Here is a 25,209-nt window from a genome sequence, read left to right as displayed (position 1 = left end):
TTGATAATTGTTGTTTATCTAAGAAAGAGGTCAAATAAATGTTTAAAATTATTTTAAGACCCCTGTGCCAAGAGACAGCGATAACACTGCCATGTCCGATATACTGATAAACCTTTGAGGGTCACTAGTAAATTGGTTGATTGTAGTTTTTGCAACTTGATAGTTAAATTACAGAAAACACGTGGAGACTACTGGCGCATTAAAAAATGACAGACACGAAAACAATATAGAATTTTGTGACCACTGTTCACTGTAAGGTTAATCGCCGCATAAAACACTATCAAAATTATACTCCAACTAGCCAAAGAAACCAGAAATACCAAAATTAGATACTGTCTACATCCGCCATGTTCGAAAGCTACAAATCGAAATATTAAAAATACGAAAGTTCATTCACGCTAAAACGGAATCAATGCCTAATCATACGATAGCAAAATGTCCAGCGACGCAAATTGACCAAGAAGCGAAATGTCAGACGTCCTAGTGATTTGCCCGTTTAGCATAATATCCATCACGCAGAACATCAAAATAGCACTTACTTCGTGTAGCATAACGTCCAAACTACATATTGTCAAAAATGCGTTATCCAAAAAAGCAAATCGTCGAGTCTAACTGTAAAATACAAACATTGCAACATAGAACCTCCTCCTTTTTTGAAGTCGGTGAAAAAGCGTTTTCACATTATCCGATCCGATATCTGTATCTGACGACGATGGCCGACACCCGATAGCCGACACCATTGTGTGCTGTTTTCACATAATTTCCGACAAAATCGTTCCGATACGGCTGGCTCAAAATGGCCGCCACGTATCGGGCTCTGCGCACACAGAGACAATTTAGATACACGCATAGCACACATACAAACATTATCGTCCGACAGCCCACGGGCGTCCGATGGTGCCGCCAATATATTGGTGTCGGCTCCGATATCCGTTATCAGGCCTGACAATGTGAAATACAGGCACAGACTTGAAATACTATTATATTTCAAATCTGTGAATACAGGTACGTATTTCATACATTTTACTTGCCCCGATATCGTATTGCCGTCCGATACCGATATCGGATCGGATATTGTGTAAACTTTCTATCCTTGTGTTTTCCAATGACTCTAACTGCCCGAGATCATTTTGATCTAGCAAATCTAAATCTAAATGTATAAAACTCAAAGGTGACTGACTGACATAGTGATCTATCAACGCACAGCCCAAACCACTGGACGGATCGGGCTGAAATTTGGCATCCAGGTAGATGTTATGACGTAGGCATCCGCTAAGAAAGGATTTTTCGAAATTCCCACGGGATAGGGAATAAATGGGATTTATATTTTCACTTTGAAATCCGTAAATAAATTTATTAGAAACTTTAAATTTGGCATGCAAGTAGGTAATAGGTACTAACAGCTAAAAAAAATTTTCAGGATTTACGAAATTCCCACGGGATAGTGAATAAATGGGATGTGTATTTTCACTTTTAATAAATGTCCCTATTTCCGTAACTATAATTATTAGGGACTTCAAATTTGGCGAAAAAGTAGGTAATACTAACAGCTAAAAACAATTTTCAGGATTTAGCAAAAATCCCACGGGATAGGAAATAAAATGGGATTTATATTTTCGCTTCAAAGTGGCCCTAACTCCGTAATTATAAATATTAAAGACTTCAAATTTGGCATGCAGGTAGATAATACTAATAGGTAAAAACTGTTTGAAAGAAAATTTTATATACCAACTGAATCAGAAAACGCATAAGCTAATCCAATAAAACTGGGGACTGGAGATTTGGCAAACTGATGTAAATCTGGTAACAATTATTTAGCAGTGACATCCTGCTCATCCTGGCGAGGATCGTCTCCGTAGAAGGGAACTCCTCACAAGTTAATGGCACACACAAAAGATTTTACATGCTTGTTAAATTTCAATGACAATGCGTTTATATTATATACACCGCCTGATGCTGCAGCAGGGTCGTCTGCTGATGACGGAACTCCTCAAGGGCTGATAGCAAAGATACGAAATTTTACATGTACGTTCAACGAGCTGACACAATTACTTTGCCCACCCGCGACTTTTATGATAGCTACTTTTGTGCCCATGCAAACTGTGTTCATGCAGTTCCTCCACTTCCACACTGTAAGAACACACAAATCACACAAATCCATCTATCACCACCACCACTTTACACCGACGCGTTTCGAACTCAACCAGAGCTCATTTTCAGAGCAACACAACCGTTCAGCATGCTACGGTGTGAAATTTGGCATAGATGGACCTAAAGTAGGTAATGCAGAGGTACACTAGGGTGCACTACTTTACAATTTCTCGGGATATAATCCTATATGGTGTATGAAATCGCGGGCAAAAGAAACGCGTAGTACTTTAACGTTTTCTAAAATTTCAACCCTGAATCAGCGAAGCAGGGTTTCAAAGCTGGTAAGAATCATAATTAATTACGTATGTAGGTTGATTTTTGTATTACAAAATTTGCACCATCTGTCTAAAAGATACTCTGTCCGTATTTGTATTTCCATGTAATCCTCCGAAAATTAATCAAAACACGAAAAAAGGATCGCAGAAAGTAAATGTATGTTACTCCAAATTTAACGCGAGCGAAGCTGCGGGCAAAAGCTAGTAAGTAATAAAGGTCAAACTTCTTCGTTCGGCGTTCTACGTCCAGTTTTGTTGGTAGGTATATAAACTCCTTGATCGTGACCAACTCGATTTTTTTTTATACTCGGCCGTGACAAGTGGCCAGGTCGAAAAGGTACTTGGAGGTTGGATATAAGTAAATTCAATTTACTGAATACTGAAATTTAATTGAATGTTATTCTTATTTTTTTGTACTATTTTACTTTCCTCACAGTCGAAATGAAAAGTAGAGTGTCTAACTCGGGTGAAATAACCCATTTCCCCTCGAACTATTAAGAAATGTCACAGGTGAAATGGGTCACTTTCCACCCTTGGTTATCAATCTACTATTACGCTGTATAGAGTCGAGAGAATAATAATGATTGTGTTTACATACTAAAAAAACCCTTATATACTTTAGATGGAGCCCTAATTATTCAGAGTACGTCTTCATACAATATTTCGGTTTAAATATATATGTATATTGTACAACTTTGTTTAAATTTAGGTAATAATTAGGTAATTAGAAATATCCTGCGGGATCGGGAGATGTGACTAAGCTATACCGTTAGTTTGTTTTGTGGAGTATATGGGATACATAATTATGTTTAATTTTATTGCTATGACATTTTAATTATTTTAATGTTTGTTTGATTGATATTTCCTATTGCATAAATTTGACTGAGATTTATATTCTTGTTTTACTTTTAATTATTTTTATTGAATTGAACTCTAATTTGACGTTATAAATTCTTTTTTTTTATTTAGCTGACAATTGATTGTAATATAATTTAGTTTTTGTATACATTTTGACGATCTTTTTGTGAATTTCTTGTAATAAACTGACATGTGTTTATAATGTATTTTTTTTAAAGTAATAAATAAGTCTAATGTCTATAGCCTTTTTAGGTAATTTGGACGTCCTACGGCTGATATGATGATAACGATGGTGATGATGATGAATCGAATCCACTCTCTACCGAATATGGCGTCTATGTCTTGTTTAATAATGTACAAGTTTCCTCAAAACTATTGGTCATTGTATTGTATTTGTATGTGACATAATATGCTACTACAAAGGGTCCAAAAGCAACACTGTCATAGACACGACTTAACCATACTGAACTAGTGTAGAAATCTTGTCTGATAAGAATAAATAAATGAATGTCACGGGACACTTGACACCGATTGACTTAAGTTGTCCCAAAGTAGCAAAGCTCGTGTTATGCGAACTACGTAACGGATATCCCTTAGGCATAAACGTATATAAATGATAGATTCATACTTATTAACACCCAAGGCTTGAGAAAAAACATTCGTAATTTTTATACAAATATCTGCCCCGACCAGGAATCGAACTCGGGACCTCAAGTCAGGTTCTCGAACCACTTTGTTATAGTCGTCTACTTATAAAAAGTGATTTCGCACATAAATTCCGAAAAACTCAGAGGTGCGAGTCTGGACTCGAACCCACGACCATCTGCTTGACTGCCCAGAGGTCAAACCATTAGAGTACAGTCGGTTCCCTTACTTAAACATGTATCCACTTTTTCTTACTAGTTGCATAAAAAAGTGGAAACTTTATGTAACGGCTACACTATCTCTGTCTTTATAATTTCTTATCCTTATTTTGGGTTGGAAAAATAATGAGATGAATGACATTTATTTGACATTTTTATCTCCTGGGTTTTTTGATAATTTAAAAACAAAACCACGTATTGGCCAACGTATGATACCAACGTGAGATAACCTTTCATCCCCTCTGCAGCGATAATACTAATAGGTAGATTTCAAAAAAATATATAATTAGGTTTGTCTGTTAGATTTTCAAAAACTATCGTACACGCATTTTTTTCTTTTATCAATTAAACAAAAAAATATTTCATTGAATCAAAACCGCTCTGATTTCACAGAGTAACAAACGCAAGCAGAAACTTTCGTCTTTGTACCTAATATTAGCAGATACACCGAATATTCGGTGATAAAGCAGAAGATTAAAAGATTAACAGCCTTATTCATAAATCCTTAATTGAGGTTTGATCGGTCTTTACTTAGCACCTGATTGAGCGGTTGTCAAGAAGTATAATTCATAAACGCTTGCTAGCAGTCTGCTAGTTGTTGAGCTGCTGATAGACGGATTAGACGCGTTATGTTGGCCATCTTGACAAATCAAAGGCAAAAAAATGGCCTCTCGATAATTAAAAAAATGACAGCAGTGACAGCCAATTAGCAGGAAAAAATAAAAAGCGAGATGTTTGTTTTCCCGCATTTCCAATACGCATGTTTATGTTTGAAGTGCAAAAAGCCGTAATTATGTAACGAATCCTAATTTTATTTTGTTCATATTATTGTTAGTAAAGTAGCAGTAATAAATACCTAATAGTGGTGTATAATAGGGAATTTCTCAATAATTGTTACTGAACCAGTTTTCGATGACGCAAATTGTCTATCAGTCGCCATATCTGACCAATATAAAATCTTCTTCAGCTGTTCAAACTTGTGGCGGCCATTTTGTGTCTTAGCAGGGAGATTAAGGAGGGTCTACGGTCCTTTAACTTAAGCAGAGCCTTGATCGACTGATTATCGCTAACAGAGTTTATGAATCATGTTTTTTAGCATCGGGCCTGTTGAGTTTGTAAAACTTTGTAGATTTATATTGGCCGCTTACACTTTAACTATGGTTTGAATATGTCTAGTTTTGCTGTCTTTCGATATGTGTCTTAGTTCGTATTGTTATGGAAATATAATGTTTTAATTAATAAATAATCGTCTTCTTCAACAGGGCCTTCAAGGAGCCTTCAAGGAGGCTCTAACTTTTTATGTATAAGGCTGTAAGATTGTTTGTATGCGAGGGACGCTGGGTGACCGCCGAGTTTAATTACGTAGATTTTTCTTTCGCACACAACTATTGGCAGACCTTTTATTTGCCGACTAACTATAGTTGTAAAAAACCCGTTAGCTACCGTTAATTAACCAAATTTATGGTTAGCTACCGATAAAATGCAGTTATTCACGGTTAATTATCCGACTGCGACAGTGAAAAAGGGTCACGTGTTTTTTATTGTGCAGTCAACTCCTAGGTGAAGTGAAAAATCGGTATCCGAAAATGATGATTAAGAAATAATAGAGTGCATGAATAATATTTTAAATAAATTAAATAATGAATATACCGAATACGAAACCGCAAATCTTTTTTGGCATAACAGGCTTAATCCTCCGCCGCCCGCCCCTTTGCCGCAAGTTGAAGCTGGCATCATCGCGCAACTCGCGATACACATTTCAAGCCGCTAGCGGCATCTAGCGGTGGTATTTTATACTCAAAATGCGGTTAAATAACCGTTAATAAACAAAAATGCATTTTTAACCGCTTGGTTAAAATCGTTAATAACCGGCTTCGCATCTATACGACTAACGTTTCAGATAATTTCGTCACGTTTATCATTTGTTTCGCCGAGTAGTCACTCAATAGGAAGAATAGCAATATGTAGAGTTACGTTTAGTCGATTGTTTGTTTCGTAATTATTCAGTTAAATCCAAATAACCGATGTATTTTGGAGCGAGCGTGCCACGGCAGCGGCCGGCGCGTGCCAGAACCGAACCGTTAAGCGTTGCGACTGGGTTGTAGTGATCAACCGGCTAAACTACGCCATACTATAATGCCATCATAAACCAACTAAAATAGTCCGTTAAAGGTTGAGTAACGAGATCTTTCGTAGATATATTGTTTCGCAGATCTATCGGCGTACAGTTACTCGGCGAAACTTTGCCTGCCAATCAATAATCTGCGCAAATAATTTCGGCGAATCATTAGATAACTGGGTAGCTCGGGTCAAGACTAGCAACTTAATAAAATTGTACGAGAATAGAGATAAAGGTATCAATTGCTTGAAGAAGCCGAGTCAAGCGGACGTTTGTAAATATGTACTCTACCTTCTTGTGTCTTCTCACTGGTGAGTTTGGTTATAAGTTTTACGGAATTTCGACAAATGCACTGGGTATTTTCAGTTTAAATGACGCTTTGATTTTTTTTTAAATTTAGTATTTCTGGGTTTTTCTTACTCAGAACTACGAGCATTAATGATTTTGAAGGAGAAAAAAATGTCCCCAATTTTCCATAACATTACGTGTTCATTTTGTAACGACGCATTTAAACTGTAGGAAGAAAAAGCACAAAATTGAAAAAAAAAATGAAGGGCACTTTTTTCTTCGTCCAAATCAATAAAGCTAATTATTCAGAGTAAGAAGAACTCGAAGTTACCAAATACTGAAAAAAAAATCAAAGCATCGTCTAAAGTGAAAATACTCCACTAAAAAAAAACTTGAATAAGTATACTTAAATAAAATATTTTCTCACCTTTTCGTTTACTGTACCTACTACAAATGATAATAAGAAGTAAAACGGAATTTTTAAACTTTACTGAAATAAAAACTACTTATATATTTGTTCTAGTTTGCGGGCTGGCCTCGGGCGCCGCTCAGAGCAGGTAATGAGACATGCGCGGGCGCCGGAGTGGGGTGCACGGTACAGTTGATAATGACATGTAAAATGTACATGTATCTTTCAAAAGTTCCTGTATTCTTTTTTTCAATAAAATACAGAATCTTTTCTTGCCCGATCTACAGTTGAATCTTTCGTCTGTTTAAGTTTTTTTACATGTTTGACTGTATTTTTGCATTATCTATACTAATACTAATATTATAAAGAAGAAAGCTTTGGATTTTTGGATTTTGTTACGAATTAACTTAAAAACCACTGGACTGATTTTAAAAACTCCTTCACTATTAGAATGCTTAATTATTCCGAAGTCCCACAGGCAGTTTTTTTCTGGCTCGCGCGGTTTGCGCATCCGCCACAGACGCGTAAAGGTAAGGAAACGGAATCAATAGAAAATACGGGATTTTGGAATACGGAATACGGAATTTAATAGAAGAAGATTACATGGGATTAAACCGAAAGATGAACGTAAAGAGAAGAGATGGACGTAAGTAATGGGACTTTGTAGGATATAAGCTGTTCATAAAGGAAGGTGTTGTGTGTGTGTGTGTCTGCAATGCCCAAGCCACTCACAAACATCAGACTCGACCAGTTTAAATTTAGCAAGGTTGGCGGCCAGAGGCTATATTTATTTACAGAAAAAATTAGGGTTCCGTACTAAAACTAAAACAATGTAACTCAAAGTGTAAAAAAAGTTGCCATAAAACATCTTTCATCGCATGCGCTGTAGAAACTATTGATCATCGAACAAAAAAATGTTTTACGATATTAAAGAAAACATCAAGATCTACAAAAAACTTCGCCATACCATATATCCAACTATTGTAGTTATGTCACTATAACTACTTTATAACATTTTAAAAGTTGACAGAAATGACGACTAAAATCAGACCATTGTTATCCATACTTTGTATTAATCCTTATCCATATACATAATTTTATATTCAAGACGGTTTCAATATCTGTAGATTACTTTTTGAATAATTCAAATCGGACATTCCATTAAAAGAAAGACACGAAATTAAAAATATCAATCAACCAAAAAATGCATTTACGAGTACTCTATTGACGCGCCCCGGCTTCGTGCGTGTCGGGTGTAGTTTTTGGGAAATTGAGCTGAAAATGTGTGTGAAGTGCCCTTGATTAGAGACCTTTTTAGAGTTCTGTGCCCAAGGGGTAATAGAAACGGGACCCTAGGTATTACTAAGACTCCACTTGTCCGTCTGTCTGTCTGTGTGATAGCTAGACAGTTGAAACTTTCACAGATGATGTATTGCCGCAATAACAACAAATACTAAAAACAGAACAAAATAAATGTTTAAGGGGGGCTCCCATACAACAAACGTGATTTTTTTTTGCTCGATATTAATAACAACAACAGGTACTTATTTATTTGTATAAATGTACTTTAAACATTAATAATTAAATAAAAATAAAATAAATATTTAAGGTGGGCTCCCATACAGCAAATGTGTTTTTTTTGTCGATTTATGCTAATGTCTAATGTTGTTTATGTACGGAACCCTTCGTACGAGTCCGACTCGCACTTGGCCGTTTTTTTTTTAACTTTTCCCGTGTCGGGAAGCCGGGGCGGGGCGCTAATTATAGTATATAATACCTTTAATTAATAAGAATATTTGGTTAACAGGACACACACCAAAGATCGTAACTGTTTGACGGTAGATTGATTTAACAAATTTATTAATTTAGAATTATTTTTTATTTATTTATTACTTGTTTTACAATGTATTTTTGCGTTTTTATATTACATAATACCTATAATTAATAAGAATATTTAGTTAACAGGACACACACCAAAGATCGTAACTGTTTGACGGTAGATTGATTTAAAAAATATATTTATTTAAACATTTTATTTACTGACACATACATAGCAAATTAAATAAAAGCTTGTAAAAACGAATAACTCCAGACTTTGCCATAGTTTGAATATAGAGAAACCTCAGATCGAATAAAAAGAGAAAGTGGATAAAGATATTTTAGAAGGAAGGAAGTATAGGAAGGGACGCAGGTTCTCTTTGTGTATGTATAGGCTTTACCGCGGTGAGTGCTTCGAAGCATTAGTTGAATTGTTGCTACCTGCTGCAAAATTCCACCATCGCACTTCCCGCCGAATGTCTAAATTTCATCGACACTATCTCGATGAATGGTGGTCTACCAATGTGCCTACAGCTCTTCCTGCCACGTAGATACAGTGAAAATGTGGAATCAACTTCAGTGCTTCCTGACAACTATGACATCGAGGCTTTCAAGACTAGGGCTTATACTTTCTTAAAAGGCCCGCAACGGACCAATGACTCTTCTTGAGTATTTGGTACTCCTGGGCGATGGTGATCATCATTTCCCACCAGATTACCCTCTTGCCCGTCTACCTCCCTCTCGTTATCAAAAAAAGTAATTTTGAGTGAGAGAGTGTAAATTCTGTGCAGTGATTCTAGTTCTTTAATGCCTTAAATATGGAATTTGCAGGCGAAGAGCCAAAAACCCAATTAGATGGAATAAATTTACTTAAAATATAAAAATAACATTAAATAGTTCTTAAACCTAACTTAACCTAAGAGCTTGAGCCAATGCGATGCTAGCAATTGACTAAACGTTGGAGGCTGCGTCCGCTGGCGCCGGCGCCGCTGGCGCGCGGTGCTTGGTCAGCGCCTCGTGCTTCGTGCCGGTTGCGATGTTGCTAGATTAGCGATCCGTAGGCACGTAGCGTACATAACACCTTTAACAGTTGCCGTGTTCTGAATAAACAGAATGAAAAAAAAAATTAAGATCGAGAGCGAGTGCAACAGCTGCATTGAGCATTAGTCTGTCCAAATTACTCGCTCTCATTCCCAATAATATACTTTTTAATTCCTGTTTATTCGAAACACTGCAACTGTCAAAGGTATTAAGAAGCTTCCCACCTAAATAAAAAAAAGATCACTTCATATTTCTATGACGACACGTCGTAGTTGCGGTAAGTTTTCGGTTCGATTTGTAGTCTGTAATAAGAGCCTAGTTAATTTTATCAGCAGTTCAGGTGGCTGCGTGCTGCCCGCGTATCCACCGCATGGCACCTACACTGTCTACAACAAGCCCGAAGCCGTGCCGGGACAAGTCTACGACTTTGCTGGTTTGACTGTAACCTGTGATCCTGGGTATGGAGTGGTTGGCAGCAATACGATGTACTGTTTGGGCGGAAATTCTTGGCTCCAACCTATGCCACAGTGCACCCGTAAGTAGCTTCATTATTCTTGAATCTTGCTGTTCTTCTAGTCTTCTTTACTGAATCTTGCCAATGATAGTCCTGAACAATGCCTCGGCTTCTAATGGCCCTTGAAACTAACATCGACATAGCTGTTTACAGCTCTTGGAAACACTTGTCAGGGACGACTGTTGGGATCTCGGTCCCTTATTTTGAGTTGGTTGAGGAATTCGGGAGTAATTGATGCAGCGATCTGTTTTGTGTTCGATTTATTTTCGAAGAGAATAAATGACATGCGCCATCTTGCATTCTCGGGTGTCACAAGTGGCGCCATCTGACTGAATCTACTTAGTTTAAATCCACCGCTATTGGGACGGGAAGTTTGGAAATAATACTACAGATGGCGTCACCTGTGACAAAGACCTGTTTAGACATGCTCACAGAGAGCTAAAATCGAAACAACACTGTCTTGGTACTGTCTTTTCATGCACGGCACGAATCACGAATCATAAGTCACGATCCTCAGCAATGAGGGAGCGATTGAGAAGAGAGATTCATGCAGCAGCTGCAATACTTATCAATTAAACAACACATATATTTCTACTCGAAGTGGCGCTCTCAGCTTAACCTTCCTTCTAGGTTTCTGCCGACTGATGCCGGACCCAAGCATCAAATATCATTGCAAAATAACCGGAGATGACGTAGAAAGTGGCACCCGGGTGTGCCACGAGCTAGAGCCTCACGGTACGGAGGTCGTACCAGAGTGCAACCGCCCCTTCTACTACTCCAGCAGCGTTCTGCTGAACATGCGCTGCGTCGACGGCAGCTGGGACCACGTCGCCGTCTGCCAACCAGGTATACCAGAATCTGAGATAGTACTGCAACTGAAATGCAAAAAAACCTTTTTCACTTCTCATGCTTGTAAACTTTGTATTTATGCTGGATACAACACAATGACACTTTATTGAACTCCAAAACAAAGTAAGCAGTACAGAAAACACACTACAGGGACATAAAGATTTTTCTAAGGTAAGCAATAAGCGACCTTATCGCTTTAAAGCAATATCTTCCAGGCAACATAATAAATATAGTAGGTGGTGCAATTTACAGAAAATAACCAATTATACCTGTGCACGAGGGTCATGCCAAAAGAAATTAGATATTCAAAAACTACAAGGTTTATTATTTATTATTGCTATCTATTTTTTGAAGTATTCACCATGAGCACGTATACACTTTTTCATCCGGCTAAACCACTTGGAAAATGTCAGTGACCATTCTTCTTTGGGTACCTCAGAAATTTCATAATTATAGGCAGCCAGGGCATCTTCTTTGGTTTCAAATCGCCTTCCTTTTAATTTTTCTTGAATTTTTGGAAACAGGTAAAAATCACAGGGTGCCAGATCAGGAGAATATGGCGGGTGAGGAAGTATAGTGTCATTTTTCGAACTAAATAGTCGAGTGTTCTGGCAGAAGTATGCGGGGCAGCGTTGTCGTGGTGCCAGAGTAGGTATTGGGTTCCTGACTTTGGCCGCTTGTCACACCAAGCTGATAGCACCTGTGGAGCACAAACTGTCACATACCATTCTGAGTTGATAGTTCTTTGATCCTCTAGCACCACAGTCGCAATATGGCCGGTCTTGCAGAAAAATGAGGCAACCATTTGTTTTTGTGTGCTTCGTGCTCGGCGACATTTTGTTGAAGTCGGTTAATCTTCAAAGCACCATACCGTTGACTGCCGCTTTGTTTCAGGATCGTAGTTATACAACCATGTATCGTCACCTGTCAGTATATTATACACAGTTTTCATCTCGCCAGCATCGAATTTATTTATCATAAATTTACACCAATCCACGCGGCGTTCTTTCTGCAAATCGTTTAGTTTATGCGGCACCCATCTCGAACAACGCTTATGGAGCGACAGTTGTCCATGAATTATGGTTTGCAGTGCTGCTGATCCAATGCCTAGATCACGCTCAAGTTCTACGTATGTAATTCGTCGGTTCTCACGGATACTTTTTTCCACGGCTTGCACATTTTCTTGAGTAACTGCGGTTGGCGGTCGCCCTGACTTCGCCTCATCTTCAAAGCTCTCCCACCCTCTTTTAAATTCAGCAAACCTATTATAGACAGTTGCACGAGAACAAGCAGTCTCACCAAAAGTCGTGGCTAAAAGTTCAAAACATTCTTGGGGCTTTAAACTTTCTTTAAAGTCATAATAAATCATAACTTGAAAATCACTTCGACGAAGTTTCATTGTAACCGCAAATTCCCAACAAAATCAATCAGAAAAATAATATTCAAAAAAATATTACGCAGATTTCCGGATCCGGAGTATTCCATTTTTAAATTTATAGCTATTTAATCAGCCTTCACGGTGGTGTATAACTGGCCAGTATCAATCAAACGAGCATGGAGTATCTAATTTCTTTTAGCATGACCCTCGTACAATATACACACACAACAAATCTAAATAAACTAACTACAAGCTGCAGACAAACTGTGTAAACAGTTTTGCAGGGCCATGTGTAAATAAATCTATGAAACAGAATGTGAAATATTATATATATATATATATATATATATATAGGTAAGATAGTTTCGGTCTTTGAGGTAGCAAGGAGTTGCAGGGTTAAAGAAAATGTGAGTTTTATCCGTACCACGGCTGTCCGCATCTCTGTAACGTAAAAATAATAAAAAAAATATTAATTCATCTTCAGATTGCGGAAACCCACACCGATAGCAGACATACTTATCACAAATGGAACAAGGGCGAAGCACGGCGAGCTGCCCTGGCACGCAGGCGTCTACGACAAGACCTCCAGCCCCTACCTGCAGATCTGCGGCGGCTCTCTGATCTCCACGAGAGTCATCATATCTGGCAAGTATCACTGAGCTCTAACTTCCAATTATTTGTATCATCCACATTAACTGAACCGCAGCTACATTCCGCGGTCACAGTATTGTTGCCAGCATTGACAATCATTACAAACTGATGATAATAAGTTCGATGTTGCTAGTTTGTATTTTCAAATCATCGTCATGCTCCTTTTTAGGGTTCCGTAGCCTTAATGGCATGGCCATGTCTGTCTGTCTGTCTGTCCGTCCGTGGCTTTGCTCAGGGACTATCAATGCTAGAAAGCTGTTATTTTGCACGAATATATATGTAAACCATGCCGATAAAATGATACAATAAAAAAAAAAAGGTTTTTTAGAGTACCTCCCATAGACGTAAAGTGGGGGTATTTTTTTTTCTCATCCAACCTTGTAGTGCGGGGTATCGTTAGACAGGTTTTTAAAAACCGGCCAAGAGCGTGTCGGATACGCCCAAACCAGGGTTCCGTAGCCATTACGAAAAAAAAAGTAATATTTTTCTAAGGATTTCGGATGGCTACGGAACCCTATCTTGGGCGTGTCTGACATGCTCTTGGCCGGTTTTCTGTTATTCAATTCTGTACCAACCTCGTCCTGCCCAAGCTATTTAAAGGAAGTTCCGGATTGTTCTTAATGAAGCACACTTTTATTTTAGTAGGTTCTACCCAAGGCAATTTTTTCGAAAAGAAGGTGTTAAAGGTATATAGGATTTTTTTTATATTTTTTTATGTACAGTCACCAGCACCAATATCTGACACAACAAGCGTGCATAAATATCTGATACGACTCTATTTCTAGGGCCGGAAAGACGTGTCAGAAATTTTTGAACGCTCCGCTGTGGCAGATATTAATGCTGGTGACTGTACATGATATAATGAGCTGTTTTGGATTCAATATCTTTTGTTCTTTTCTAAGAACATTAGGCAGAATTGCCAGTCACCTGTCATTATATTGTCATTTATTAAGAACATTGGGCATAAATTGTAGTCATTTACTTTATTGTTTATTTGTCTTTTTTGGACAATAATCTAATTATTGAATTTTAAAACTTCTTTTTTGAATACAAAGTTTTAATCAACAAAAACCATAAAATATCAAATTATTTCTTGCAGGTAAAGATCATAGTTACTTAAGAATAAAACGTAAATAAAGAGATGCTAATAATCTTCGTCATGATCATCAAGCGGAATAAGATATCCAAGATTTTAATCTCTTAATACATTTTAGAACTGTCGATAAACCATTACTATAACAAATAAACTTTAAAATCATTTAAAACCCAACGGACTGCATATTAGATACCTTGTGTTACTCCCATAATTTACGATAAATTTAATGACACCTCATATCGAAAAAATGTTAAAAGTGCAAGGGTGTGCGAAAGAAATAGACTAACCAACAAAGATTCGTACATAAAATTTAAAAATAGTACTCCTTTCTCTTCCTCACTCAAGTAATAATTTAACTTATCTCTAGTGCTCTCTCTCTGCCTAATATGACTTAAAAAGGACGAAATTGGAAAAGTTGACATAATAAATCAGATAAATCCGGCTTAGCAAAAATAAAAAATTTCTGAAATTCTTCTTAAACATTAAATAAAATTAAACTGATTATTTCTTTTAACCATATTATAAATCGTTTCAGTTCTACATACCATTTTATAAGTACGAGTATGCTATATAAAAATTAATGAAACATGAATTGAGATCACATCTCACTTAAACTTATGTACTCCTAGCAATTATATAAACAGTTTGTACTGATAACACAATATAAATGTGTTTGACGACCGGTTAGCCAAGTGGTTAGAAAACCTGACTTCGAAGCTTGAGGTCCTAAGTTCGATTTCCGGCCGGGACAGATATTTAATTGAATAATACGAATTTTTGTTCTCGGGTCTTGGAGGTTTAATATGTATCTAAGTATATATCTATCTATTTAAGTATTTTTATCCGTTACCTAGACCTACCCACATAGTACAAGATTCGCTTAGTTTGAGACTAGGTCAATAATTGGTGTCAATTGACCCATTATATTTATTTGTTTATTTGATATTATTATCAATAATATGATATATAAACTTCGAAACTGACTGACTGACTGTTGATATATCAACTCACAACCCAAACTACTAGACCTAGAGACTTGCAATTTTGCGCATAAATACCTTATACAATGTAGGCATCCAAGGAAGGATCTTTGGAAATTCCCACGAGAACGGAATTTATAAATTCGATTCCGAGTGACCCTATCTCAGTCACTATAATAACTAGCATTTCTCTTTAAATTTGTTTAACAAGTAGACATTACATTAATAATTTTTAAAAAAAAATATATTCTAAAAAAAAAATACGTTTAATTTCAATTACCTATTCTAAATTCCACACCTGTTCGATTTACGTCAAGATGGTGATTCTATTCAGTCTCCAAGCAGAACAAATACCCGTCTCTTCGCCATAGATTCTGTAAAATTTCCATAAACTCCTTAAAGGGGCTCCTAGACGGGCCATATTTTCACTGCAATTTGTGGCCGGCAACTATTGGTGTCCCTCTCTTACTCACATGTTAGACAGGGACACCCATAGTTGCCGGCCACATATTGCAGTGAAAATATGGCCCGTCTAGGAGCCCCTTAACTAGCTCATATTACTACTCTTATTTGCTGAATGTCTCACTTAATGCGGATCAATGGGACCTTGCTTGTCTCCCCATTCGGAACGGGGGGCTAGGCATAAGGCGCGTGAGAGACGTGTGTATGCCGGCTTTCCTGGCGTCGTCGGCTGGTGTTGTCGACCTTGTTACACTAATTTTATCCTCAAACGATTGTAAAGCCATTATGCTTCCGATACACGAGCAGCTTGGTCATCTCTCAACCCTACTTCATCAGTGCCGGAAACGGTACACCTCCAGCGCTCGTGGGACGAGGTGGTGGTGAAGCGGATTTCCGATTGCCTATTGGAGAGGGCCGCAGGCGTATATAGAGCCAGGCTAGTTGCCATATCCAGGCCGGAATCGGGGGCTTGGTTACACGCACTTCCTTCTCCTCACATTGGAACACTCCTCGACGATGACTCCTTGCGGGTGGCTGTTACTCTTCGCCTGGGCTGTGATGTTTGCGAACCTCATATATGCATCTGCGGCACTATGGTTGAGAGCAACGGTCACCACGCATTGAGTTGTTGTCGATGTGTGGGAAGATTTCCACGCCATCACGCGCTCAATGACTTAATAAGAAGGGCCCTGGTTTCAGCTAACGTCCCGTGCGTGCTGGAGCCACCAGGTCTTAGTCGGTCAGATGGCAAAAGGCCTGATGGGCTGACCTTGGTGCCATGGCAGAAGGGAAAGTGCCTTCTCTGGGACGCTACCTGCGTCAGCACTTCTGCAGCCTCGCACCTGGGTCGAACCACGAGGACCGCGGGAGCTGCTGCGGAATCAGCGGCCCTTAGGAAGCGCGAGCAATATTCAGCCCTCTCCAATTATATATTTGTTGCGCTTGCGGTGGAGACGACCGGTTGTTGGTGCTCGGAGGCTAAGTTGTTTTTTAAAAAGGTAGGACGCCGGCTGCGGAACCGGGGATCAGACTCTCGCTCCGAGTCGTTCTTGATGCAAAGGCTTACCTATCGCCGTTCAACGCGGGAACGCGGCAAGCGTGTTGGGCACTTTTGCGCCAGGAACGATTCGAGGCGGTCTTTTTTAGGGTTTCGTACCCAAAGGGTGCCAACGGAATCCTATTACTGAGACTCCGCTGTCTGTCTGTCTGTCTGTCTGTCACAGGGCTCTATCTCTTGAGCCGTAATAGCTAGGCACTTGAAATTTTCACAGATGATGTATTACAGTAGCCGCAACAACAACAAATACTAAAAATAAAATAAATTTACAAATTAAAGGGAGTCGTCATACAAGAAACGTGTTTCATTCAGCGGTTTTTGATTGCTAGGCTGCTAAGATGACGCCCGTCAGTTGCTAGGGGCAACGCCCGTGACCCTATGTTGTTTAATGTTTATTAATAACTACTTATTAATTTGCGATTTTACAAATGCTATTTTATAAAAGCTTCGATAATTATAATAATTGTCTCTAAGACCGTGGTTTATTTTTTTGTGCAGCATTAAGACTAAATAACAATTTATGATCCACAAATCTCCGACACACACTACACACTTTCACAAAAGCCAACTTCATTAAAGCACTCACAGCCGCTGTATTTAATGTTTTATACACTAATAATAATTCATACTAGTTAAGTAACACTATTTATTAACAAGGTCAATATTTAAAATCAGTACCTACTATTTCATAATAAGTACCTACGCGCCATTCTTCCGAATTACTGCGTTCAGCCAATTTTTTTTTTGGCGCATGGCAAGAGTCTAAAGCGCTAATCAGCCTACGACAGGGCGACAGCCAAAGAGGATCTGGCCCCGAAGCTTTTTAATCTCTACATTCACGACCTACCTCCTACAGAAGCAAAAAAATTCTACGCTGATGACATAGCACTAGTCACGCAAAGTAAAACCTTCGCTTCTGGGGAACAAACCCTAAATAATGACCTGGAGAGACTGGCAGAGTACTTTAAGTTTTGGCGTTTAATTCCTAGCACGAGCAAGACCGAGGTATCATGTTTTCATCTTAGCAACCAAAGGGCCAACTATCAGCCCACAGTTTACTTAAATGAAGAGAAGCTGAAGTGCAACCCTTGTCCCAAATACCTGGGAGTTACCCTGGACAGATCTCTCACATACAAAGATCATCTCACAAAACTCTCTATGAAACTAGCATCGCGAAACAACATCCTGCACAAACTATGTGGTACATCTTGGGGAGCATCCGCCGAGTGCCTGCGAACCACTGGCATCGCATTGGTATACTCAGCAGCTGAGTACTGTGCACCGGTTTGGCTGGGAAGTGCACACGTGGCGAAGGTGGATACCAAACTAAACGACACGATGCGATGTATCTCAGGAACCATAAAGTCCACTCCTACGCACTGGCTACCGGCACTATGCCACATAGCGCCCCCGCACTTGCGTAGGAAATGGGCACTAAAGAGAGAATCTGAGAAGATTAGGGCCTCTGTTTCGTTCCCCATCCACGCGGAGTTCTGCTACCCACCACCCCAACGTCTGAGGTCCCGAAATCCTTCGTGTGGCCTGCATCTGCAGGGTTTTGAAATATCTGAGGCTTGGAAAAGCGAATGGTCCGCTGCTGGTGCACATCACCGTACTGGTATCACTGATCCCACGCGGAAACTCCCGGGTTTTGACCTCCCTCGTAAACAGTGGTGCCGGATAAACAGGTTAAGGACTGGGCATGGCCGCTGCAATTATTTCTTGCATAAGTGGGGGTGGAGAGACTCAGCTTTGTGTGAGTGCGGCGAAGAGATCCAAACCATGGAGCACGTAATCCAGCGTTGCCCTCTGCACTCGTACTCGGGGCCGCCGGAGGACCTACTGCACCTCACATCGGACGCAGTTGCATGGCTCAACACCCTGAATGTTGACATTTAGCATGTTGTATTGTTTTTGTATTTTGTAAATTTGTGTTGCTATTTTAATGTATGCCATACGATTAAATTAATAACTACTTATTAATTTGCGATTTTACAAGTGCTATTTTATAAATCCTTCGATAATTATAATAATTGTCTCTAAGACCGTGGTTTATTTAATTGTGCAGCATTAAGACTAAATAACAATTATGATCCACAAATCTATACACACACTTCACAAAAGCCAACTTCAATAAAGCACTCACAGCCGCTGTATTTAATGTTTTTTACACTAAAAATAATTCATACTAGTTAAGTAACACTATTTATTAACAAGGTCAATATTTAAAATCAGGTTAAGATTTTTTCACTATTTCATAATAAGTACCTACGCGCCATTCTTCCGAATTACTGCGTTCAGCCAATTTTTTTTTTGGCGCATGGCAAGAGTCTAAAGCGCTAATCAGCCTACGACAGGGCGACAGCCAAAGAGGATGAGAATTTAAAATTGTTCTTTATTCAAAATACTTGCACCTAGTGCTTACATTTTGGTGATATGTTTTTAGTAACTTGTAATGTAATGTAACTAATTATGTTTGTTCAGGTGGAATTAAATAATTTAAATAAAATATTAAAATCTTAAATATTAGATATTTCAACTTAAATTTGAAGTGGATATCTTCAACCGATTGAGCTGAAATTTTGCATGCATGTATAAATTCGATGACAATGCAATATTATTATGACGTAGAGCTGATCTGATGATGAACTTAGATGTTGGCCATAGGAACTCTGTAATAAAACGACACGACTGCATCGATTTCGGTCTCATTTGATTCGTCTTGATGACTAGGTACCTACTTTGGTAACCAGGGGCAAAAAGTACCGCCAACAAAAAAGATGTATTAGATTTTTTTACAAAAAAATATTACTGAACTATTTGTTTTTAAAACATTGTACGGAGGTGCGGAACCCTTCATGCGCGAGTCGCTCGCACTCGCACTTGACTGTTTTTTTTATAATATAAAAATATTATTTAAGTTAGCTAGTAGATTTATCTCTTATTACAAAGGAAGATTTATTTCCTTCACTAGTCTCCAATAGTTGTGCAGTGCGTTGGTGAAGTTCCTTGGCTTGTGTAACTGCTAGACTTGAGTATTATTAAACTCTATAAAATAAAGAACTATAGGCACAGGAAACGTAAGTTGATTAACTATGTATTTTATAACTGTTGATACAATGTCGTAGCATACTTAAGACCGCGTGTGTTTGTCCGCAGGTGCCTTTTATAGTATCTTTAATAAATAATATATTACTTGTCTGCCTTGTTCCTGCCTCTTCTCCCTTTCATCACTAACTCCTCCGGTCACTACCCCCGTAACAGTACCTATTTATTATTCAGAAGCTCTGTCAAGTTATACGGAATGCGAGGAATTCATTAAAATATATTCTGTTAAAGCTTACTGAATTTAGACTAAAAGAAATTACTCCAAGCAAAGCTCGGTCGCTCAGTCACTTCTACTTAACCTATTAACATGCATCATCCACAGCGGCACATTGCTTCTGGAGGACTGGGGAGCGCCAGGCAGCAGCCAGCACGTATGCGGTGGCGCTGGGGAAGGTCTACCGCCCCTGGAACGATGCCATGGATACAGAAGCGCACCAATCAGACGTGAGTGTTCTTCTGAAGCCATAGCCAATGGTTCTATATTAATTCGAATATAATACTCACTCTTAATTTAAATTGGCATAACGTTATTTCGCATAATTATTAATTTACATAACTGAATAATAATGCGCATAATGTAAACTAACGATGCAACGATAAGTTGGCATAAATATAATAACGTCACTGAAAAGGCAAAATTACTGAAATGCCAAAAGGACATTTCGAGAAAAACCCATTTAAAGTTTTTTTTTAAGAAAAAAAAAGATCTTTTCATCTTATCATCCGATTTTTAAAAAATAAGTTTATATGAAAATCTATTTTATTTATCTATGTTTATCACTAGCTCCCTATTGTTTTGTGCACTATTTTAGAAAATAAGTGGCGCTTAAGTAATAATAACTTCTTTTTTAGTAAGTCAAAATTTCTTAAGTACATCAGCTTAAACTTTCTTTGTGGTTTGAAAGTACTCATAACACATGACATGTAGAAATAAAAGTATGTGAAAATTTCGTTTAATGTAGTATGGTTGCTGTCCAGGTGAAGTCAAATGACTTCAATTAAACGTGTTGCTTTTTCAAACGTATGGTATTAACTACTTGAAAGGCAAACACGTAATTTAATAAGTGAGCCAAAACTTATTTAAAGTAAGTGTGCCCAAATTATTTATTCTAAGAAAATGACGCCAGCGATAAATTTTCCTATTTATAAGTACTACAATAAAACTACTGATAACTTTGTTTGAATCAAAAAGAAGGCCATGCATTATACTGAAGTAGTTAAAACACAAAGGAAATGCTTCCAGATTTTTAACTATGGTTAGTTTATTTGAAATTATCAGTTCTTAATACAAGGTATTTAAATAAAAGATATCCATCGTTATAATTATAGTAGGTATCTACTTCTAGTGTGACTCAGTAAGAACGTTTTATTTCTTACACTTGTCATAATGATTGAACGGTTTTTTGCAAACTATTTGAAATTGAAGTATTAGACGATAATTTTACTATTCTTGGTTGTTATTGGTATTAACGACGTATTTTGTGAGATTTAAATAAGTATTTAAATATATTCTGTACTAATAAGGGGAGGTGGGTTACAGTGGATCATGGGTAACAGTGGTTCCGGTTGAATGAAGTTTTAACTCATTTATTTATTAAATTATTTAATAGTCTTTACTCACTTGAAAAACAAAGCTAACCCACTTATATAAAATCACAATGTAAAAAAAAAATCAGTTAAAATTCGTTTTTCGGATGGAAAAGCGTGAAGTCGCAAAATGTTATGATAGAGTTTCATATCCGTTATGCCATTGACTCTCACGAGATCACCAACTTTATCACCCGCAAAATATCCCTACTATACATACTCTTATTTCTTCGTGTAGTGGACAGCAAGAAGTTTGTTCGTCTTTTTAATTAAATTTCGTCATCAATGTACTGATAAAGCATATGAGCCAAAAAAAAACATTGCTGAAGCCACACTACCGGTCAAAAGTTTAAGTTCATTCTGTGAAATTAAGTTTTCATATTAAATTATAATGAAATATAGCATATACTTTGAATTTTAGACGTTTAATTGGGTCCATGACTATCCAGTAATAAAATAAATACTTCTTCGAGGAATTGTTATTTATTGTAATTAGCACATATGATGCGTTTAAAAAATATTTTCTGTATTTCCTATGAGATTTAATGAGGGCCCTCAAAGCTGATCTCAGTGTCGAAACTCGTGCTCTTATTGTAGCTCTGTCCAATGAAGGCTTCACGAGTTCACGACACGAAAAATTGTTGAAAAATTAAGGTTTCCCAACTGCTGTCATAAATGCTTTGAAACGAAAACGAGATCTAGTCTATGATTATCTAGATTTTCATTTTGAGACATATATTTTTTTATTTTTGCTTAATTACGTAATGTAAAAATAGCTCCGTTCATTCTTATATATCTATTGGTTATTTGATTATATATTAAAACAGTTTTATCAATTATCAAACAAATTTTCGAACGTTTCATATACTTTTAAGTATATACTAAACATAATGACCCGGATAACTCACGCCTTAAATCGAGTTTAGCTCGACATGTTTTAATCCGTATTCGTCTTACGCGATTCAAGTATACGCGCACTCTCTGCTTACCCGAGAAACTACATGTCGAAACGCAGACTCGATTTAAGACGTGAGTTATCCGGGTCATTATATTTAATATATACTAAACGCAGACGAGATGTAGTTCGCGGGCTAAAGTCAGCGATAGGGTCAAGGAGGCAACAGTGGCTAGGATTTTTTTAGCAGGCTTTTGCATGAAATTTATAAATCCCTGAAATAGTTGATACAAGCATAAAGCACGCCGCCGGCTTAGCCGGGGCTAAGGTGGTGCATTATTAAACTTTCACATGTTACAGATTAGCTATTACTTTCATAAAAAAGAGATATTCATCCTTTTTTTAAAATTAGGAATCGAGCCACTGTGTACACGTCATGGTACACAGTGACTAGTACCCCCTAGTAGACAGTGGTTCTAACAGTACACAGTGGCCACTGTTTACAACGATTTGCCGCTCAATTGTGTAAGCCATTTGATATCAGATTAAGAGTTTTCATATAAAATGACATGACCGTTCTTGTTGGTTTAGTTGGTTCATCAAAACTCGCAATCATAATGATACCCGCTCTTCTCCCACTACTTCTTTTTCTCTAACTACGACTATGACTTCAGTTCAGATTCAGACCAGATTATGTATGACTTCAGTTCATATGTATTTAAGTTTGTATATAATTATATTTATCCGTTGCTTAATACCCATAACACAAGCTTTGCTAAGCTTACTTTGGGACTAGGTCAATTGGTGTGAATTGTCCCGTGATATTAATTTCGAGACACCCGGGACTAACGATAAAGTCTCGTCTCAGTCCCGAGACTCAAATTTTTTCAGAGACTGGACGCCTTAGAGGTACACAGTGGTTCGCGACCTACAGAGTACTTTTCGGAAACAAGCCACTGTTGACCCTGGAGCCATTTTGTATTTTAGATGAAACTAGAAACGAACAGCATAACAAAGGGCTTCGAATTATTAGCCTATACTAAGTAGATAAGACATAAACACAAGAAATAACATAACTAGTACTAGTTAAGAAAAAAATTAAGTTAAACTTGTAATTTCGGCAGGATGAAAACAAACACGCACCATAACACATCCGCGTGGCGCCGGAGCAGCCGATTAACTAGTTCATACATGATCGAGTATCGAACGCCTCCGTTTGATGTAGAGGACAGCTTTATAGCTCTTTCTTTTTAAAATAGCACTTTCGAGCCACTGTTCCCTTCGAGCCAGTGTTCCCTCCTTGTTCCTACGTACTTATTACCATTCAGATAAGGTTGAAATTGTAACAAAAGGTAGTCGCATGTCAGTAGCGAGTTTTTTATTACCCTATGTAACAAGAAAGTAGGTAGGTATATTCCGAAATAAAACACGTCATTTCAGATCATCTCTTCAAACTTTTTGTTTTTGACAATCACCGAGAAGAGTACCAACTTGTCAGTGATCGTTTCATCTCTTTCATTTGAAGCTTGACGGCTTTTTTGCATGTTTTATTTATACTGTCATAATTTCGGATTAACGATTTTTTTTTAAATAATGCTCGAAATTGCCAGTATTATTCATTATAAAAGAAGTTTTTACTTAAAAAAGCAATGACATGTGCATATTTTTGCACCAAGACTATGAAAATGGAACACCGTTCAAATTGTATTAAAAGAAGACTAGCTAACTGGATCATTCGACCTTACACGGTGTGTAATAAAGTCAATTTTCCTGTGGTGTCCCATACTTTTGGATACTTTGGCTCTTTGGCTGCTACGGTACTAATGCCCCGCAGCCGTCTGCATTCCCGCGCGCCCGGTCGCTGCTAAGCGGCGGCAATACTTAGTATTAGCAATTATTGATATTTATAAAACTTGGTATAGTTAGTTGAATTTCAATTGGATTATTGAAAAATCTATTACAATAGAGCGACCCCTGACTGAGAAACCTAATAAATTTACCTGAGCAATTATTCACACGACGTAATTACGTAAAAATAAGAATTATAATATCGTAAAGGAAAATCTTTTTGATAACTTATAAAAGCTATTTATTTTAGTAAATAAAATCATATTAAAAAATAAAAATCAGCAGAGCAATTTTTCTGTAGAAGTTTATAGTGCAAAATGTTAAAAGTTAAATTTGCGGTATCTCTGAAATCGAAAAATAATTGGATTATTTTACTTACATATATATTCTAAGTAGTACATAGGTACGTATACAGAATAAAAATCAGTCTGAGGAATTTTTCGCAGAGAGCTATAAACGATTTTCATGTTTAGTAAAAATACCTAACTTCTCGTAAGAAAAGTTGTTGGATTATTTTATATCTATAATCTGTATTAGGTACCTATTTCGTCATGTGCCAAATTTCATAGACGGGAGAATTATTCGGGTAGCAAAAGCCTCGTTGGTCGGACTAGAAGAAGAGGTTCCTGACAAAACAGTTGATCGAAGAATTGTCGCAGTTAGTATTTTTTTTACAAAATTACAATCTATTTGCAATCATGGACCCTTATGATGTAGTATTCAAGAGATGCAGTTGGTTGGAGAAGCAAAACATGGGCTAACATCAAAATTTATATTTCGGTGTAAAAAAAATAATGTTTTTGAAATAAGAGTTGACTTCATTAAAATGAATATTTAATTTACACTATGTTCTATTTTATTATTTCAACTAGCTTTGCCGCGGCTTCGACATTAATTATGATTTTACCAATTTGAAACCCTGCTTCGCTGATTCAGGGTTGAATTTATAAAACGTTAAAGTA

At 37.5% G+C, this 25,209-nt stretch overlaps 3 protein-coding genes across 3 annotated transcripts in view; 2 read left to right on the top strand and 1 right to left on the bottom strand.

Annotated features, from left to right (window-relative positions):
• Positions 1-25,209, bottom strand: part of LOC141443003 (prostasin-like) — a 431,412-nt gene that overhangs the window by 145,114 nt on the left and 261,089 nt on the right. The window lies entirely within an intron of this gene.
• On the top strand, positions 6,502-20,400 carry LOC141443005 (limulus clotting factor C-like). Its single transcript, XM_074108220.1, has 5 exons — positions 6,502-6,577; positions 7,078-7,111; positions 10,155-10,357; positions 10,967-11,182; positions 20,240-20,400. The coding sequence occupies exons 1-5, from the start codon at positions 6,547-6,549 to the stop codon at positions 20,383-20,385; spliced, it is 630 nt and encodes a 209-aa protein (XP_073964321.1). The 5' UTR covers positions 6,502-6,546; the 3' UTR covers positions 20,386-20,400.
• Positions 21,464-25,209, top strand: part of LOC141443028 (granzyme B(G,H)-like) — a 43,969-nt gene continuing 40,223 nt past the window's right edge. The window contains exon 1 of the mRNA XM_074108247.1: positions 21,464-21,467. Within this exon, the coding sequence (XP_073964348.1) occupies positions 21,464-21,467 (4 nt within the window). The remainder of the gene's footprint in view (positions 21,468-25,209) is intronic.

This window comes from Choristoneura fumiferana, chromosome 26 (assembly GCF_025370935.1).
Source record: "Choristoneura fumiferana chromosome 26, NRCan_CFum_1, whole genome shotgun sequence".
NCBI classification, from domain to species: Eukaryota; Metazoa; Arthropoda; class Insecta; order Lepidoptera; family Tortricidae; genus Choristoneura; species Choristoneura fumiferana.
This window is presented reverse-complemented; position numbering and strand designations above follow the sequence as displayed.